Genomic DNA, 20,926 nt, shown 5'->3' with positions numbered 1-20,926 from the left:
GCTATCAAATTAGATCACCAGAAGGGAATATATCTAGACATTAACTTATGCCCTTAGGTAAATTAAACTGAGATTTATACAAAATTATATTCTTGGATTTTATCAACATTCAATATATAAAATGACCATATGGAAAAAAAGGAAGCAATGGTATAAATATTTCAAGAACAAATATAGGCTTTTTCTTTCCTTGGATCAGCCCACCTCCCATTCTTGAGGATGTACTTTTCCTTTTTTTTTTTTACTTTTCATTTCTTTTTAAATAAATCTTTTTAAATCTTTCGCTATACAATGCACTATCTCCCGACTGCAAACTTATCTTTTGGCACATGAATAACTTTAAAAATAAGGAAGAAATAAAAATGTGAAAAATTCAAATGGACGCCTTCTATAAAGGACCCAGAGCAGTGTCACTGTGAAGGTCTGACTAGCTTCATTAGGGAGTGGCTGGGGATGCTCCTCAAACTTCAGAGTGCACCAGAATCACCTTGAAGACTTTAAACAGATTGCTGGGCCCCATCCCAGCTGTTTTTAATGGGATCTAAATATTGGCATTTCCAACAAGTTCCCAAATGATCTTGATGCTTTTGGTTCAAAAATACATTTGACCATTGAATAACATGAGGATTAGGGGCATCAACCCCCAAGAAGTCAAAAATCCGCACATAACCTTAACCACTCCAAACTTAACTACTAATAGCCTACTGTTGACCAGAAGCCTTACTGATAACATAAAGTCAATTAACACATATTCTGTATGTTTTATGTCCCATATACTGTATTCTTACAATAAAGAAGAGAAAATATTACTAAGGAAAAAAAAAGAAATCTAAAAGTCATCATAACAAAAGAAGCATGATTTGCTTCTGAGACCTTCATACTCTAGATTTATTTATGTTAGTTATGACAAAGTCAGTTTGCCCAACCAATATACACAAAATGTTGTACAGGCTCCCTCAACTGGTTAAGATGTAGAATTACCAAAATACATGTTGCATTAAGTTGACTACATCATCCTCTTCAGAAATTTCTGTAACTCCAGCCTGAGATCGTAGAATGGACATGATGTCATTAGATAATTTGTCAAAACCATTCTGTAAACATATATTTGCCACTTCTTGCCATTTTTCTAGGGAGCAAAATGGATCCTTTATCATAAAATGTTCAACTGCATCTGAGGAAATAAAATACAGTATTATAGTATAGCCCTTATTTGATAATCCATACTTAGCTATTCTTTAAAAATAGAAAGATCATTTCAACTCAGTTACTATTAGACCTGATTCCTATAGTTTTAAGGTGGAGTGCTTAGTGGAGCTCACGGCAAGTACTCAAGTGTTAATTCTTTCTCCTCCTGCTTTTCCACTAACTTTTTCATGCCTCAATTCAACCCTCTACCATTTTTCACATTCTCTACTCCTCCAGTCATCTTCTTGGTAAGTTTAGCAGATATTGAAGGCTAGAAGGGAGCTCAGAAAGTTAAGAATGTGAACTCAGCCTTATTCAGAGTCTATAAGATACCAGTAGAAACTATCAAATAAATGAGGGCTTATAGGTCAAGTTTTCATGATCCTTTAAACACTTTTATAAATACCCTATTAGTGCTAACCTCAGCGTTTAAAGATTCTTTGGCAAAACCTCCATCCTATCTCTAGACAGAGACCTCTTAATGATGGGGCCCCCATAACAAATATTTTTCTAAAGAAAATAAAAGAAGAATTTTGTTTATTAAAGAAAACTAATGATATTATTTACTTTTGAAAATCAAGTATGGTGACCCTCTTTGGGACTATTTATGAAACTCATTTATCTATTACCTGCATTACTTACAATACTTGATGAAAGAGGATCTCTATTTAGGATATTATAATTATTATTATTTTATTTCTATGATTTCTATGACTATGATTATTATTTTTCTATCAAATACAGTGTTTTATCTGATATCTGTAATGACAATTTCTAATTTATCTTCCCAAATATTTCATGTTATTTACTATTCATTCTTAATTTAAAATCAAGTTGTCTGCTCAAGTTTTTATATTAAATTAGAGCAAGGAAAGGAAAAAGTGAGATCCAATTACTTATTCTTGATCCCACTGCAGAGTTAGATTCAGAGTAAATACTTGGTTTAGGAGTGAAAAATATAAAGTTTGTCTAAATACCATCTAAAACATACAAAAAAATTACTATATATACACATATGTTAATATACATAAAGTTTTTAGAGTAGTCTTAATTATTATAATTATTATGATGTTTCCCTGAAGCTTCATAAAGAGTCTCTCTTTATCCTAATCCTCTCAAGAAATATATACTTTGCCAAAAGAGTATTATTGACATGTTAGTTTTTACATTTATAGACTCAAGTTAACTCTTGCCAAGAAGGAACTCTTAGGAAGACAGAGTTAAACATAATAATCTTGATCCTTTCCCTAAATAACCCATTACTATTTCTTCATCTTACTCTACTTACCTTTCTCACCTTTATTTATTTCTTGAAGTAGCTTAATGCCAACTTTTTTCATGTCTACGAAGAACAGATGAAGTATAACAAGACTAAAAGATAAAGATGGTGGTTTCCCATTCCATTCTTTAGTGAGACACTGAATTAACTCAGTGTGGGGACATAACTTTATTAGCTGCATCAGGTCATCTGAAAACAGAAATGAAAAACTATGTCCTACTAAACTACTAAAAACTATGTCAACATCCTAATACGATACATCAACTAGCTAATATCTATTCTTGCCAATCAACACTTCTTTTTCCAATCCTTCTAAAACCCTCAATGATTTCAACATTACTATCTGCAATCAAAAAAAAAAAAATCATGCTCAGCATAGCAAAACACAAAGGAAAACTACCTATGCAAAGAGTACCAGGAAGAAAAATTTAACAAAGAACTGTCATGGAAAGAGATGTGGTGTAATAAAAAAGGGCCAGACTGACAATCGGGAAACCTGAATTCTGATCATAGTTCCATCAGTCACTTAATCTTTTGGATCTGTTTTTGCATCTTAAACTGCTAGAATTGGTGCCTCCAATTTCTAGGCTCTATATAATGCTACATTATGTTTGTCTACATCTTGTTGCTCATTTGGGGGCCAACTGCTAGTGAATATAATATTTTTCTTTCTGTGCCTTGCACAGAAAAGGAGTTCAATAATTTTTCCCTAAAAATATGAGTATTTAGAAACTCAAAAATGAAGATTTTAAGAAGTCATTAGCTAGTTCAAGTAGCTAGAGGTTGAGCCATATGAAGTTGGCTAAATTTGACCATTTTTGACTCCAAAGAAAAGCAGTTTCATATGGTTTAATCTACTAGCTAACCACTGATGTAATCTAAAGCTACAATCATGATTTACATATTCTTAAATTTATAAACTTTGTGTTAACTTCCTAAATTTTTTAAAATAAAAATATTCTTCTTGGGCCACACAGAAGTAATTTTCAGAGTAATTTTTGAGAGCCTTTCAAGATCTACTATTAACATAATTACACTCTGAAAAGTAATATAAGGTAATCTAGTATTTATTAAACACATATTCATTGTACTGGGAACTTACATATATTAGATCACTACATTTAATTTTCAGTATAAGTCAGTTATTATTCTCACATTACAAGTGAGGAAACAGACTTAGAGAAGTTAATTTTCCCAGAATTATACACATAGTCTAAAGCAGAACAGTTCTGATCCCCAAAGTCCAGGATCTTTCAATCAATGGTACTGCTCCTTCAAAATAATAAATATGTATGTGTGTGTGAACAGTATGTGTGTATATATACATACATGCATACATACATAAAGAGACAAAGGGAGAGAGACAAAGAGAAATGATAAAAGATGAAGCAAGGAACAGCAGATATAATTCAATATCAATGAAGTCAAATATTTTTAAAATTTTCCCTGGAGAAGAGGTAGAAATTTACGATTTATGGTCATTCAGTCTGGCCTCCACTAAGGTAAAGCTATTTATACAGCAGCATTTCATAACTCACTCATCTATTTCATTCAATCAGGTATTCAAATACTCTTCTCCATGAATTGATTAACCTATATTTACTGACTTATATACAAGATATGGTCTCTGACTAATCAGAAAAGACACAAGTTCAAATCCTATGACCTTCCCCCTCTGCTTGCAACACTTCAGAATCTATTCCCTTACTCCTTGGTTTAACATATTATACTCATCATTTATCTCATGTATGTTCTGTTTTAATAAGGTCATAAGGGTCTATATACCAACGCCAGTATTGTTTAACTCAAAACACCTGGAACAGTAGTTCTTAAAAAAGGGTCCATAAAGTAAAAACTATTTTCATACAAATACTAAGATTTGCCTTTTTCATACTCATTCTTTCACAAATATACAGTGGTGTTTTCCAGAAGCTACATGACATACTACAACAGACTGAATATAGGGTCACATATGGGAAGCTAGCTATCTTCTATTAAGCCTGACATGACAGATATTTGGAAAAATGTAAAGCTACCTCACTCTTTTCCTGAAATTGTTTCATTTTGGAAAAGTTATTTTTCATATAAATATTTTATCTATTATAACACATAATGGGTTTATTGTTATTTTAAATGAATAAATAAAAAAGGAAATTCTGCCATTTGCCCCAACATGGATAGACTTGAAGGGCATTATACTAAGTGAAATAAGTCAGAGAAAAGCAAATACTGTATGATATCACTTATATGTGAAATCTAAAAAATACAACAAACTAGTGAATATAATAAAACAGAAGCAGACTGACAGATATAGAGAACAAACTTGTTGTTAGCAGTGGGGAGAGAGAAGAGGGGAGGGGCAATATAGGAGTAGAGGTACAAACTATGAGGTATGAAATAATCTACAAGGATATATTGCACAACATGGGGAATACAGCCCATATTTTATAATATCTACAAATGGAGTATAAGCTTTAAAAGTTGTGAATCACTATATTGCACACCTGTAGTTTACATAGTATTGTACATGAACTGTACTTAAAAAACCTTTTCGGGTTTAATTTCTAATAGGATAAATATCAACTGATAGAACCCACATAAATAAAAGCTCTTTGGGATCTTAAATGCTTTTTTAAAGGTATACAGGAGACCTGAGACCAGAAGGTTTGAGAGCCTCCGATCTAGAATAACTCAGTTTCTAGAGTATTTCTTAGCTTCCGATTCTAGAATTCCAGCTCTAGGCTGTGCCCAGAAGGGTACATTCACTTGTTTTATGATATCGAGGAAGGTGAACAAACAAATCATTTCAGGCTGTATTCTAGAAATTACTAGTAGGAGGAAAAACAAAAAGAATCTTTACTTCTAAAACACATGTTCTGTTAGTCAGAACTATGCTTTTGGAACAGAAGACTTTTTTAGGACTTTACTGTTTTTGTTTTATTTCTTTGAATTGTAAATGTAAAGCTGATAGTCTAAAACTGAGAGAGAACATTTTCTTCTGAAACCAGAAGGTATTAACAAACTGAATCTGTCCCGAGGCCAAAGATGATACTTTGGAAAGCTGTGGTTGTTTCTCATTTAAAAGTAAAATAAACAAAGTAATTTTCCCAACATTTTTCTACCTTTTAAGTTTAATTTTTCTCAGGTTATTTTTACTTTATGATGTTGTGTTTAAAATTATTTTCACTTTATGATGTTATGTTAAATAAATCCTGTGGATAAATATCAAGGTTCTAATTATATAGTAGTGTTATTATTTCTTAAATTATTATAATATACAGTTGTCCCTTGGTGTCCACAGGGATGGTTCCAGGACTCCCTGCAGATACCAAAATCTGAGGATGCTCAAGTCTCTTATATAAAAAACCTCTTATACAAAATGGCATAGTGTTTGCATATAATCTACACACATTCTCCCATACACTTTAAATCATCTCCAGATTACTTAATACAATGTAAATACTAATAAATGTTGTAAATACAATGCAAGTGTTATGTTAATAATTGCTACCACATAGCAAATACAAATTTTGCTATTGAGGACTTTCTGGAATTTTTTTTCCTTGAATATTTTCAGTCTGAAATTGGTTGAATCCACAGATGCAGAACCCGTGGATACGGAGGGCTGACTATATATTTAATTATTTTATAGTGTAATGCACTACAGAATAATACAATAATGAGTCAATCTTTTAAACAATTATTTGTTTATTTATATTTATTTATTTTTAAAGGAGGTTCTGGGGATTGAATACAGAACATCATACATGCTAAGCACACGCTCTACCACTGAGCTAAACCCATCTCTCCTCACCCCCGAGTCAATCTTGTTTCTATGTACTCACATGAGGCAAATTTTGCAAGTAAAAAAAAAATCTTCACACTTCGTTCAATAAAAATTCTAAAGGCAATTAAAACGTTCCATGTCTAAACTCTAAAATAATTCTATGGAAAAATAATACTGAATACAGAAACTGAATCTGTATAGTTTAGATAATAATAATAAAATATATAATTTATTCAACATACATATTGTATCGTAACTGACATATTCTATTCCATTGCTGTGTATACAGGCAAATTGTTTCTATCTCTGTGCCTTAGCCTCTCCGTGGACACAGTTTTATTTCATTTATAAAACAGGGATAATAACAAAACCTACTTCATAGAGCTAACATGAGGATTAAGTGAGCTAATGCATATAAAAAGCAGAACTATTAGCTATTATTACACTAATGGTAGCAGGCATGCTGTTACATAATGAATGAAGAAATTAATAACTTAAAAAATAAATTCTAAATAAAAGTCAATTTACTCTTTGAAAGTGATCAGATTCAGTAATCCTAAAGGATCATTTTTCCTGGAAAAATGTGACCTAAAAGTGCTGTTTTGTTCCATTTTGCAACTTCTTAGAACTGGAGTAAACAGCTTGCAAAATCAGGATTGACACAGGTCTGGGATATGGGGATATGTCAGGACTGCCTGTACATTAACTAGATTCATAATAAGAGATCAGCTCATTCAACTAGGGTCATCATAAGGCCCACAATTTTCTCAGGTCACAACCCAGTTGCAACCTAGGTGTTTCAAATTTTTAAATAAACATTATTTCACTAATCCTTTATTTCTAATGCTTATCATAGATCAGAACGTTATATATTACAAATAAGTTATTTTTTTTAATTCTTTAAGTAGCATGGTCCAAATATCTTCAAGTTTATCAAATGTTTATGTATTGAGGAAATACATAATGTATTTGAATGGTTAGCATTAAAGTCAATCAGCTCCAGCTTATCTGTTTTCACTGAAAATTACAAAAGAAATCTACTTATCAGTATATGTAAAACAAACTTCATAATGTAAACCGAAAATATTGCCTACTATCATGGATGATCCTACAATTCAAGTCCGAAATTCGAATGTATACAAATAAGTAGGCTTTTCTACTTACCAGAAGTAAACTTGAATTGTTGTATGTATTCCATGGCCCCATGAATTTGACCCTGTTTACACAGGCAAAGAAGAACTTTCTTGTGCAGACCACATTCACTATAGATAATCTGAGCTAAAGCCAGGCACTTGGACTTGTTGTAAGTATCCTGCTCCCCGTAATCAAAAATCACATTCCCAGCCTCCTCAGAAAATGTCAGCCTAGAGCAAGCAGATCAACAGGGAACACATTAGTGAGTTCTTGTTGAGTAGACAGAAATGAAATATTTAAAAATTCAGCACACTAGACTGGATTTTTCTATGGTCTGTAAGAAATCCAAGTAGGCAACTGATGAAGTTAAACATAGCTAAGATTTAACAATAAGAACAACAACAATCAGCAGGTATTCCTTTGGGGGGAGTCAGTTTGGTGAAACTGAGCTCAACTTTTTAAAAAATTTACAAGCAAGGTTAAAACTCTGCTGAGAGGACTGGTGGGATTTAAAATTTAAAGGTAAACAAAAATTATCTTATAATTGAGGCTCTCAATGTTCTCTGCAATGATCTAGATTCTAAAACCCTGTAGGATGTAAGAAATTATTAAATGTTGGCTAAAGATAGTGATAAAACTTTTAGCTCAAAATTAGCAGGAGATCTTGCAAGCATTTGTACTAAAAGAAAAAGAGAGAACGTGTGACAGCAGTGGTTTGCTTTTTTGTTGTTGTTGTTATAGACTTGTAAGAAACAATGGGTGGTGAAGGGAAGGACATAACTGTATTAGGAGAGACTGAAGAAGTAGTTGTTTTGAGATGGCTCAACTGAAAACACTTAATTTTTCATCAATTTTAGTGTACTATCTTCATACACAATTAAAAGGAACCATCTGTACTAGACAGTAACCACCTAGAAACTATCAGCGTAAGCCAAGAACACTTGGGTATGATTAAAGGTATCACTTCTGATTAAAGGTATCACTTCTAATTACTGGCTGTACTGATATTACCCTTTAGTTATATTTTTAATTAATAGATACAGAATAATTTCACATAATGTTGTCTGTATACATGCAACAAAATGCCAATAACATTAAAATGAAATTCTGAAACTCCTGCAAAATGTCTCTTTACTGAAAACTCAGGAGATAAAGGTCCCTCTGTGTGTGCTGAGGTGGGCAGCAGAGAGGACGTTCTAAAATCACAAGGCAGCTTCCAAGTACAAATCAATTTTTTAGTAATTCCCTGACTTCCATATTTTAATACCAAAATATAAGTTCTGGTATCTACAGCCACATTTCCTGAGGCTGAACAAGACATTTCACTTGGTGTAGTGACTGCAATACTGGAGCAACATGAAAATAATAGTATTTTAGTATTTATTTCTCTTATTAATACCATTATTTCATGATTTTAAGTGGTCAGCCTCACGATGCTGCTCCACCTAAGAGAAGGTGAGGCTAAGGTCGCTCTGTCTTGGCTAGTCACTTTCCAAAAGGCTAATGAGAAACAAAGAGTATGATTAAAAACAAAAATATACAAAGGGAGGTGGAGGATCAAGCCCCAAAAGAACGGAATTGGCCCTGAAGGCAAAAAAGGGAAAGAAAAAAAGGATTCTAGTCCTGGGGGTAAGAGAGGTAGTCAAGCACTGTGGATCAAGCTGGGAAATGAGCCTAGGAACCTCCCTCCCCTTTTCTCCCCTTAATCACCTCATCATACTCTGTTTCTGTTCTCCCAAAGCCCCTTTCTTGGCTCTCCCCACCCTGACTTTCAGAGACTTCACAAAGTGGATCTGAGATCAGATTGACTCTGGAGAATACAAATGACTAATAAAATAAGTTTCACTCAACTAGTAAATGAAGGCATATTTGATTACAAACCAGACTGTAAATCTTTAACAGTCAAAATAAGAGTATGCCCTTATATATAATCACTAAAGCTATGCATGGTATTCATTTAGTGTTATTTTATAGGATTGGGTCTGTAAAGTTAATATTTCAGAGGATATTTTTCCTTTCTAGGAGAAATATCTGCAATTTGGAGACATTAATAGCAGTAAAGCATCATTTTTTAAATTTAGGCTTTGTGGGTCAAGTGATTAGACTTTTCCCAGGTAAGAATGAATAAGAGAGCCAAGTTTAGTCTATAAACCAGGCTGCTTTAGGGCTGGCTTTGTGCTGAGCTTCAGGAAAAGTTGAAGAACTTTTCACATAGCTATGTGGTAGAGGCCAGGTCATCAGTCAGAGATCAGGGGACAGAAGCTAAGAATAAAAAGAGTGAATTTCCTTGAGTATTCTGTTATATCATCTCTAGATCCTTAAAAGTAGTGGAACTTTCCCCAATTCATGTACTCAGGGAACAGCACAAAAGTTTTAATTCTTATAACTAAGAGGCAGAATGGGCCTATAACCATCGGTATAAATAAGGAAATTAATCTTGCTTCACGTGTCTTTGCACAAGACAGCAAGTGTTAGTGATGAACATGAACTTTCTGACGATGTCCTCACGTCCGAACCATTTCTAGTGCTCCCTGACAAGTACTTGTATGTGGATTGTAGAAGTGTGACCAAGCAGAGGAAGAAAGAAGGAGGCAAAGACTGAAAAGAAGGGTGCACGTATGAAGAAGTTTCCTAAAAAAGAATTAACTATTATGTGAACAGTAAATGAAGGCATAACAAGAGGGAGCGAGAGAAAGATCCTTTGCACTGGTAAGCCCTAGTGCCATCAATCCAGGACAGCTTATGACTACCCAGAGCTGTTCAGGGAAATGGTGAATTTGGGGTGGGTGGCAATAGGCAACAGTATGCAAACTTGCCATTTTTATGTTTGGGGCATTTCTAAGTCATAGATTTGTTATTTAGGGAATGTTTACATTTGTCCATCTATCTCCCTTACGATACACTTCTTAAAGTTGAAAATGGTAACTACTCTCTAATATGTAGTCTACGTCCCTAAGCATTTAAAGCCAAGTAAACACAGCCCTTAGGCTGCAAAGCAAGCAGGCTATGACTACTAGAGATGACAGGGAGGCCTTTCCTCATTCAGCCTTCCAGTTCTCACAGCTCAACCCATGTCCACACAGACCCAGCAAAAGCAGCTGGTATTTATCCTCAGATTGATCTTCATAAGCTGGTAGGCACTGTTTTGGCACCTCACCCAGGTCCCCTTTACTGGACCAGTGCCCCTTCTCCAGCTGACTACTGACAGCTCACAGCTGCCCACTTCTCCAAATAACTGTCCTCAGTTGACTAGAGCCACCTCCCCCAGAAAATTATGCCTATCTTTCAACCCCTCAGTAGTCTAGAGCTGATGACTGACAAGTAAGGGATACAAAAAGCCAGTCACATTATCAAGGGGAAACAACTCTGGTTTATCTTTTATAGCTCTCTCCCTGTAATACTGCCTAATACTAGACTTTACCCGAATTCACATCCTTGCTTGGCTCTTTCCCCTTCCCTTTCCTATCTCACTCCTTCCTTACAAAATTTCCCAAGGAGTAGTAAATGACATGCACCCAAATGCAAGTATCATGTTCTCTTCAAGGGAATAGGGAACCTGAGTGCCAAACATTTCCCTCTGCCCTGCCGCCTAGTAACAGTACTACATTATTATGATAAAGTCAATCGGGACTTCCACATTCACACAGCCTAAGTTGCAGGCATGGGAAACACAAACTCCCTGTGATGGTTAATTTTATTGTCAACTGACTGGGCCCAGATATTTGGTTAAATATTATTTTGGGGGTGTTGGAGAATGTATTTGAAGACAGTAAAATTTTAATTGGCAGGCTGAGTGAAAAGAAGAATTCCTCCTGCCTAAATACTTAGCTAAGACCTCAGTCTTTTCCTGCCTTTGGGTCTCGAGGCTGCTGGCTTTCAGATTGGAATTTACACCATTGGTTCTCTTGGGTCTTGTTGATTGCAGATCTTGGGACTTCTCAGCCTCCATAATCATATGAGCCAATTTCTTATTTTATATATATTTTTTGTTTCTCTACAGAACCCTGACTAATACACTCTCTAAGCAGACTCTTGGGAGTGACAGTTGAGCAGGGCCACTCTTTATTTCCTAGATCCAAGTATTCTACCTGCTGGGGATACAGTACCATATAATTATCATTGTTTAAGGAGTACACTTCATCCTGAAGGATGTTACTACATCTTCAAAAGATGGAGTGACAAGCTGGCATCACCTGGATACCACCTGAAATTTCCATGAACCAAGTTTGGGTTCTTTTCTTCCTCTGCCTGCTGGTCCTAGGTAACCACACCCTTGCATAAGCCCATAGGTGTGAGCCATGGAAGCAGTATTCATCAGGCAGTGGTAGTCGACATGGGGTCTGGGCCACCTGTTTATGAAGCTTACTTGCATGCTCCGGACCTGCTTGAGCATGATCTTAGTTATATCTGATTTTGGATGGACTCTTATGATTCACCTGACCTTATGACTTGGTGAGTCTGTCAGAATACAGTTGAATGATAAGTATTTCTAGTTGCACAGTCATTGATGTTCCATAGATAAACACTGCAACTTCTGCAGGACCCAACAGTTGTTTTTCAAATGGTATACAGTTGTCTGTTACGGGTGGTAGATGATCTACTGGGATATCTCTGGGTAGCCCCATGCTAACTGAAAATTGTTAGTGGGTAAATCAATAACCATGGTTTGATAAAGGCATGATAACCACCGTCATCCTACCAGACAAGCCATTGAGACCAAAAGAAGTATAAGAATGTAAAATGGGCAACAGAGGAGAAAGATAATGAGGTACTAATTGATATGGATGAATCTCAAAATAATTATAAGTGAAAGAAGCCAGACCAAAAAGAAAAAGAATACACAAATGTATGATTCCATATAAATAAAATTCTAGAAAATGAAAACTAATGTAGAGTAACAGAAAGTAGACTAGTGGTTATCTAGAGATGGGGAGGTAGGTAGAATGAGGTGGTAGAAGGAAGGAGGAGGCCCTATAAAGGGACATAAGGAAACATTAGAAGGTCATGGATATGTTTACTCTCTTGCTGGTGGTAATTTCATATGTGTATACATATGTCAAAACTTGTCAAATTGCACACCTTAAATACGTGCAGTTTACTGAGTATCAATTATATCTCCATAATGATATTTTTTTTTTTGAGGAGCTTTTTTTTTTTTATTGAAGTATATTCAGTTACAGTGTGTCAATTTCTGGTGTACAGCATAATGTCCCAGTCATGCATACATATACATGTATTTGTTTTCATATTCTTTTTCATTAAAGGTTATTACAAGTTATTGAATATAGTTCCCTGTGCTAGACAGAAGAAATTTGTTTTTTATCAATTTTTATATATAGTGATTAACACTTGTAAATCTCAAATGCCGAAACTTATCCCTTCCTGCCCCCTTGGCCCTGGTAACCATGATTGTTTACTATGTCTGAGAGTCTGTTTCTTTTGTAGATGAGTTCATTAGTATCCTCTTTTTTTCTTTTTTTTTTTTTTTTAGATTCCACATATGAATGATATCATATGGTATTTTTCTTTCTTTCTGGCTTACTTCACTTAGAATAATGATCTCCAGGTCCATCCATGTTGCTGCAGAATTTTTGTTTCGTTTGTTTGTTGTGTGGCATAATGATATTTTTTAAAGATTCATCAAATTGTATACATCTAATATGTATAGGTTATTGTATATAAATTGTATCTCAATAAAGTTGTAAAAACCCTAATTACAGCCCTAGAACCTAACATCAAGGGCTATAGTTCATTCCACTAACCCTCTTCTTATAAGATTCCCCCAGAATTAGGACCACAGCATCCTGAAGAAGCTGTGCCTGCACGCAGTGAACTTAAACGTGAGAAGCAAACAGATCTGTGTTGTGCACATGGCTGACTAAGGTAGATGCTGTTTGCTGTCCTGCCCAAATCTTCCTTCCTGGGCCAGCACACTCTTCCCCAGCTGCTCCAGGTGTTGGATGCCAGTGGCTCACAGATCCTTCCCTTCCACAGGGAATTGCCCTGGGCTAGGAGGAGCCACCATGCCCAGGAAGATATGGACTCCCACTCCATTCAGGTAGCGTAAAACCCTTGACTGACTGTTAGAGAAGCACAGAAGGCAGTCCCCTTGCCTCAAGCAGGAACAGCTCTGTGGTGTGTTTTATGCTTCAAAGCCTAAATAATGCCAACATTAGAACTTGTCTGAGGTCACAACCTTGGTTGGCTCTTTCCCCTTCCTGCTTCACTCACTCCGTTACAGGTGCTTCTTGAAAAGCTGTCCTTCTATTAATCATGTGCACTCAAATTACTGTCTCCGGTTTTGGTTCCAGGGAACCCAACCTAAGGGAACCCTGGTACAAATCTACCAATTTGTACTGAGACTCAACTCCAAGAAGTCACCTCCTGCCTGTTTGTATGTTTTTCTAAATGCTACATTGGTCCATGTCCCTCCTGCTTATAAATTTCCTCCTAGGTTTATTCTTTACATGTATTCACAGCCTGTCCAAAACCAGGTTCCTGCTTTACCCCTCTGAGCAGAATGATACTGAAAATTCCTTTTCTATCCTTAGTGATCAACTTCCATCCACCATTAAGTGGTCATGAATCATCTCATGTAAGTCAACTTCTGTTCTGGGTTCATTGTGACTAGGTCCCATTACTCCATCCTTGAATGCTTAGTAAATACTTTCTGACCAATTAATTGCAATAAAGACGTGAAATAAATGCTCAAATAACATATTGATATGAAAACTATTACAATTTTGAGAAGAACAAACAACCTTATTAACTAAATTTCAAAATTAAGTTAAAAGCTTAACTTTGCTTACCTTTCCTGGGTGACCCAATTGACAACTAAATCTAAACGTTTTTCAGATAGTCCACATTTGATTCCTTCCAGAGTTAGTTCTGCATCTATAGGATGTCTAAAAGCCTGGCTTGTGCTAAAGATAGTCTCAAAAAATAAGAGTAATGGAAAAGGCTTTCCTTTAGTTTTTCCAACAGCTACAAAGGGAAGAAAAGTTTTTGAGTCAAATACTGTCAAGTACTAGTTTGCTTTTTCTTACTTCACATTATTATTTTCATCTTGTTGCATTTTCTAAAAAATTTAATCTAAAATTACACATTTATAACTTTTAACTAATGCTTATGGCTTAAACTGTATTTTGGATAATGACTAAGTATCATACGCTATGTGAAAACCAAGGCAGAGATTGGGGTGATGGGTCTAAACGTCAAGGAAGGCCAAAGACTGCTGATAGTCACCTAGAGGCTAGGAGAAGCATGGAATGGAATCTCCATCAGTGCCTCCAGAAGGAACTTAAAAAAACTCAAAGAAAATGCTACCAGAAGACTTGCACTATAAGAAAGGTTAAAGGTAGCCCCTCAAACAGAAGAAAAATGACACTAGATAGAAATACAATCTACACAAAGGAATGAAGATCAGAAATGGTAAATGCTATGAATATAAGCATTTAGAAGTACAGTTGATCCCTGAACAATGCAGGGGTTGAGGGTACTGACCCCAACACAGTCAAAAATACATATATACATGTATCCATGTTGGCCCTCCATATCCACAGCTCCACATCTGTGGATTCAACCAACCATGAATCATGTAGTACTACACTATGTATTTATTGAAAAATATTTCATACACTTCAAATCCACGTTGTTAAAGGTTTAAATTGTATATTGTTTTTATACAATGCATTAAGTAGTATAATATCACCTGAGGGTAGAATGTGATAAGTTGAAGATATAACCTACAAACCCTAAAGCAACAACCAAAATAAGACAACAAAGAATTATAGCTCATAAATCAACAAAAGAGAAAAATGGAATAATAAAAAAACTCAACTATGAAGTCTTTCATCACACATCCTTCAACTTGCCTCTCATGGTTCAGGGTGCCATGTGCTATGAACTGATATTTTTTTCATGAATCCTTTAAGTATTGAGCAGTGTAATTATGACATTTATGTAGTTATTTATAGTTCAAGTGCTTTCTGGGCAAACATTCAAATATATTATATAGTTTTTTCAAAAAAAGAATTCAACTAATCCAAAAGAAGGCAGAAAAAGAGAAAAAAAGTAACAAAGAAGAGAAAAGAAAAATAGAAAACAAATAAAAGTCAACAATCACATTAAGTGTAAGTGATCTAAGTACTCCAGGTAAAGGCAAAGATTGTCAAACTGTATAGAACAGTAAGATCCAAGTATATGTTGCCTAGCAGACATTGACTTTACATACAAAAACACAAATTAAATAGATTAGAATAAAAGTACAGAAAAAGACATAGCACGCTAATACTAACCAAAAGAAAGATGGAATCACACTTCCAATTTAAAAACTTACTACAAAGATATGGTAATCAAGATAGTATTATGGCACAGAACGGACATCTAGAGTAAAATAACAGAATTAAAAGTTTAGAAATAAACCTCAAACAGTTACAGTCAACTGATTTCTTAAAAAGGGACCAAAACAATTTAATGGGTAAAGAAAAGTCTTTTCAACAAATGGTGCTGGGAAAACTGGATATCCATATGCAAAAGAATGAATTTGGACCCCTACCTCACACCATACACAAAAATTAACTCAAAGTAGATCATAAACCTAAATGTATAAAACTCCTAGAAGAAAACATAGGATCTTAAATTAGACAAAGACTTCTTAGATACAATACCAAAAGCACTACCATAAAAGAAAAGATTTGTAAATGGGACTCCATCAAAATTAAAAACTTCTGTGTCTCAAAAAACACCAACACGAAAATGAAAAGACAAACCACAGACTGGAAGAAAATATTTACACATCATCTACCTGATTTTGTCTGGAATAATAATAAAAAAAAAACACTTGCAACTCACTAATTTAAACACAAATAATATAATTATCAAATGGGCAAAGAATAGACATTTCTCCAAAAAAGATATACAAATGACCAATAGGCACATGAAAAGATGCTCAACATTGTTAGTCATTAGAGACACATAAATGAAAACCATGAGACACCACTTCACACAGATTAGAATAGCTACTTTCAAAAAGATAGACATTAACAAGTGTTGGTAAGGATGTGGAGAAACTGGAACCCTATACACTGGTGGTAGAAATGGAAAATGGTGCAAACAGTTTAGCAGTTCCTCAAAGTATTAACCGTGAGTTACTATTTAACCCAAAAATTCTACTCCCAGGTATCTACTAGGGGAAATAAAAACATGTCCACACAAAAACTTGTACACAAGTGCTCATGGCTAAAAGCATGGCTTGTGCTAAAGATAGCCTCAAAAAATAAGAGTCATGGAAAATGCCGTAATAGCCAAAAAGTGGAAACAACCCAAATGATCATCAACTGATGAGTAGATAAACAAAATACAGTATAATATGATGGAATATTACAGATCAAAACAGAGTAGACCTACAATATATGAACAACTGTTTATTTTCAACAAAGGTACAAAGGCAATTCAGTGGAGAAAGTCTTTTTAAATAAATTATTTAGACAGACTGGGATTTCAAAATTTGTAGATACTGACAAGCATACACAGAATAGATAAACAAGATTATATTGTATAGCACAGGGAAATATACACAAGATCTTGTGGTAGCTCACAGTGAAAAAAAATGTGACAATGAATATATGTATGCTCACGTATTAACTAAAAAATTGTGCTCTACACTGGAATTTGACACAACATTGTAAAATGACTATAACTCAATAAAAAAAAGTTAAAAAAAAAATCTTAGAACAACTGGGTAGCTACAGGCAAAAAAATAAACTTTGACCCATACCTTGTACCATATATAAAAATTAACTCAAACTGGGTCATAGATTTAAATGTTAACTAAAACTATAATATTCTTAGGGGAAAAAAAGGAGAAAAAAATTTCTGCAGATTAGGCACAGATTTCTTAGGTATGACACTAAAATCTCAATCCAAAAAAGAAAAAGAATTCATAAATTAGATTTCAGCAAAATTAAAGACTTCTACTCTTGGAAAGATACTGTTAAGAGAATGAAAAAGATAAGCCACAAAGTAGGAGAAAGTATTTGTAAATCCTGTATCTGATAAAGGATCTGTATTCATAGAACAGGATACTACTCAGCAATAAAAAAGAATGTACTATTGATGCAATAACATGGATGAATTTAAAAATAATTATGCTAAGTGCAAGAAGTCATTCAAAAAAGAATACCTACTACATGAATCCATTCATATAAAATTCTAGAAAATGCAGACTAATCTATGGTGACAAAGCAGATTAGTGGTTGCCTGGGGACTGGAGGGAAGCTATGGGAGGGAGACAGGTGGGAGGGGTGGAGAGGCGTGGGAGAGCGGGATCACTGAGGAGAATAAGGGAATTTCTGGAGGATGTATGTGTCAAAATTTAACAAACTGTGTACTTTAAATATGTACAATTTGTTATAGGTATGTCAATGTAACCACAACAAAACAGTTTTTGAAATGAAATGGAGCAAATGTGACAAAATATTAATATTTATTAAATCTTGATAGTGAGCACATGCTGTTATTTATGCATGTATATATGTTTCTCCATACCTTCCCGTATACTTGAAATATTTCATAATTTTAATTTAGAAAACCTAATCAAACCCCTTAATGTCACAGGTGAAGAAACTGTAAATGGTAGAGATAAGGCTGGGACCTAGTTCCATTCTATCAGGGAAAAAAAGTTTAATTAGCAAACATATATAAGGTTAAGAGAGAAATGCTTACCCTTAAGCTTATTCATTGTCCCAGTGTTTTGAAGAATTCCTTTAGGGCTGTTTGCTGCAAAATAAACTGCCTTTTCATATTCACCAAGTGAGATTAATTCATCGAACCTACAGCCATTGTATTTCATTACACATTGTAACAGTACACAAAAAAGGAAAGAAAATTGATTAGAAATGTCTAATACAGATTAAACATAGTAGCATTGTAATACAGAAAAGTAATTCTAATAAACTGTAACTAGATTCATTCACTCTGTATGATATTCTTTCACTTCCTTCCCTAATATTGTTGTTTTTGTAGCCTCAGAATGAAACTTTGGCCTGCAATGACTTTGAACCTGATCCTGCACTTTATTCCTACAGTACTTAGAGCAAACCATAGAAAATGGAAGAAACAACTTCAAGTGAATGTATAACGAGCTCAGATTTTTCCCTCTTACACGGTCTCCAGAAGGAAAGGGGCATCACGGGAAAGAAGAGCATAGAGGCTCAGCCTAGAGGAAATATTAACTAAACACAAAGGCTGCCAAGTTGGAGACCAAGAGGTGTCCCCGGTACTCAGAAGCCTATGTTGCTCTGCCAGGCATCAGACTCCCAACTGATTGTGAGACTAACTCAAGAAGAAAAGATGATATTTAACTTAAGCCTTGACTTCTCTTCTCAGGGTAAAACGTCTTCAAATCAGCCCTTATCTCAAAATTAATAAAACTATAGCAAACAGGATTTATAAAATGTTGCAAATAAGTATAGAACCCCAGAGGAGAAAAATACCTAAGTAATATTAAGCAAAATACATAAAACTTTTAACCTCAGCCAGGGTTTTTCTCTCATGTCTAAAGCTAGCACTTAGAGAAGCAAACAGCGTAAGGAAATAACAGGCTTTAGAGTGCCCCCCAAACATACTACATATGTTCATCACATATTGGCTCACAGCCTATGAGAATTAACCTCTTAAAGAAGAGCATCTTAGATCTCTTTAAGCCTCTACTATACACTAGACATAACTTAATAAGTTTCAGGGAGAAGTATGCCTTCTTAATATGTCACAGGATGGAAATAATGAGGGGAAAAAAGGACTAAGTTGGCTAGAATAATCTGACTCAAGAAGACATTCTCAAAAACATTTTATAACATCAGGTTGATGGTTAGAGAATACAAGGAAAATATAAATAAAACTTAAATAAATGTTACAATCTACGTATATCCGACGAAAAATCTCCTAGACTACCAGTCTGATTTTTTTAACAAAGATCTATTTTTTTTATTTTTATTTTATTTTCTAATTGGTCTACTAAAGTAGAATTTTAAAGATAAAAAGCTAGAGACTACAGCTCAAAAAGATGCTAAATAAATGCTAACCACTTAATAAGTATTTAAATAAATATTAAATAAATCTATAACATCTTAACAAGGAAAATTAAATATTCACCTTTCAGTGCAGGAAAGCAAAATTTCAGTTTCTTTGGCCTTGCCCGGGTCAATCTCAAGTAGTTCCTCAACAATGCCGTGGTCACCTGTAAATATTGAAAGTACCACCAGATGATATTTAAGGTTATCAATCAATAGAAAATAATAAACATATAAATATTTAATACCAACAACTAAATGCTACGGTTTCTAACAACACCAACTTCTTCTTAAGTGGCCTGAGTGGCCTCCCTGTCCCTTTCTTCCTTATTCTCTCTTTGGTTCAGCAAGTCTACTCTTTACCAATTGTTTGTCAGCTGTTGAGGGAAGAAGCCCATAGGGTAATAGAGACCTAACAGAAGTAAATACATTTTTCCTTTATTTAAACTCAGCCTAGGAAAAGTCCCCACTTTTTAGCTTTCTGGGGAAAAAAAAAAGTTTTCCATTATCTGTATTAATTAAAAAATACAGCTCAGTGGTAGAGTGCATGCCTAGTATGCGAGAGGTCCAGTTTCAAGCCTTAGTACCTCCAATAAAAAAATAAACAAACCTAATTACCACCCCCCAAAACAAACAACAAAAAATAAACTAAAAAAAATAGAGATCAATTACCATGTAAAACTTTAGTTTTCTGAAATTCCTCCACGAAGTCTTGAAATGATCTGCTCATATCAGATTTTAACCATGAAGTAAGTGCATGTGAAATAATCTGCAGTTTGTGATGACTATAAAGATAAAAAAAATTAATATACTGAACCTAAGATCAAATAGTGGACTATCTGAATAAACAAATAAAAGCTTCAAACTTTAAAAATATATATTCAACTTTCATACCAAAACTGTAATTCTTTGTTCAGATTTTCTGCTAGATCTCGCCGTTTTAATACTGCAATCATTTCCTCATCTAAATCTGCCTTCCTTTGAGCTGGTACATATTTTTCTGACATAATGTGTTTAATTTCTGCATATTTGTCTTCCAGAAGTTTCAAGTGTTTAGTGAGAGCAGCTAAACTGACAGATTCTTCGAGAGTCATGCCTATGGGAAAAGAGAGTAAATTAAACAAGACAAGCCACGTATGGGTGTCTTGCGCTCAAACAGTAAGTCTTAGCCAAATAGGTCACATGGTTCACCATGTTAAGAAATAGAAGCATGAACTTGTAGATTATAGAACATAAACAGAATTAGCATACATTTCTTTTTTTCCTTTTTTAATTATTTAAATTGATGTACAGTCAATTACAATACATCAATTTCTGGTGTACAGCACAATGTCCCAGTCATGCATCTACATACATATATTCATTTTCATATTCATTTTCATTGAAGGTTATTACAAGATACTAAATATAGTTCCCTGTGCTATACAGAATAAATTTGTTTTTTAAATCTTTTTTTAATATATAGTA

The 20,926-nt window shown here is 34.4% G+C and overlaps 1 protein-coding gene across 4 annotated transcripts in view; it reads right to left on the bottom strand.

The window, feature by feature from the left end:
* Positions 1-870: 870 nt before the first annotated feature.
* CLHC1 (clathrin heavy chain linker domain containing 1) overlaps positions 871-20,926 on the bottom strand; it is a 33,655-nt gene continuing 13,599 nt past the window's right edge. For 3 of the 4 annotated variants that reach the window (XM_072937734.1, XM_072937736.1, XM_072937735.1), the window contains exons 5-12: positions 20,354-20,555; positions 20,132-20,244; positions 19,542-19,626; positions 18,114-18,220; positions 14,198-14,372; positions 7,419-7,618; positions 2,477-2,656; positions 871-1,174 (exon numbers count right to left, since the gene is read on the bottom strand). In XM_072937734.1, coding sequence (XP_072793835.1) covers positions 978-1,174; positions 2,477-2,656; positions 7,419-7,618; positions 14,198-14,372; positions 18,114-18,220; positions 19,542-19,626; positions 20,132-20,244; positions 20,354-20,555 — 1,259 coding nt within the window. In that variant the 3' untranslated portion in view covers positions 871-977. The remainder of the gene's footprint in view (positions 1,175-2,476; positions 2,657-7,418; positions 7,619-14,197; positions 14,373-18,113; positions 18,221-19,541; positions 19,627-20,131; positions 20,245-20,353; positions 20,556-20,926) is intronic. The other variant, XM_072937737.1, reaches the window with a different exon arrangement.

Source organism: Vicugna pacos, chromosome 15 (genome assembly GCF_048564905.1).
Source record: "Vicugna pacos chromosome 15, VicPac4, whole genome shotgun sequence".
NCBI lineage: Eukaryota > Metazoa > Chordata > Mammalia > Artiodactyla > Camelidae > Vicugna > Vicugna pacos.
This window is presented reverse-complemented; position numbering and strand designations above follow the sequence as displayed.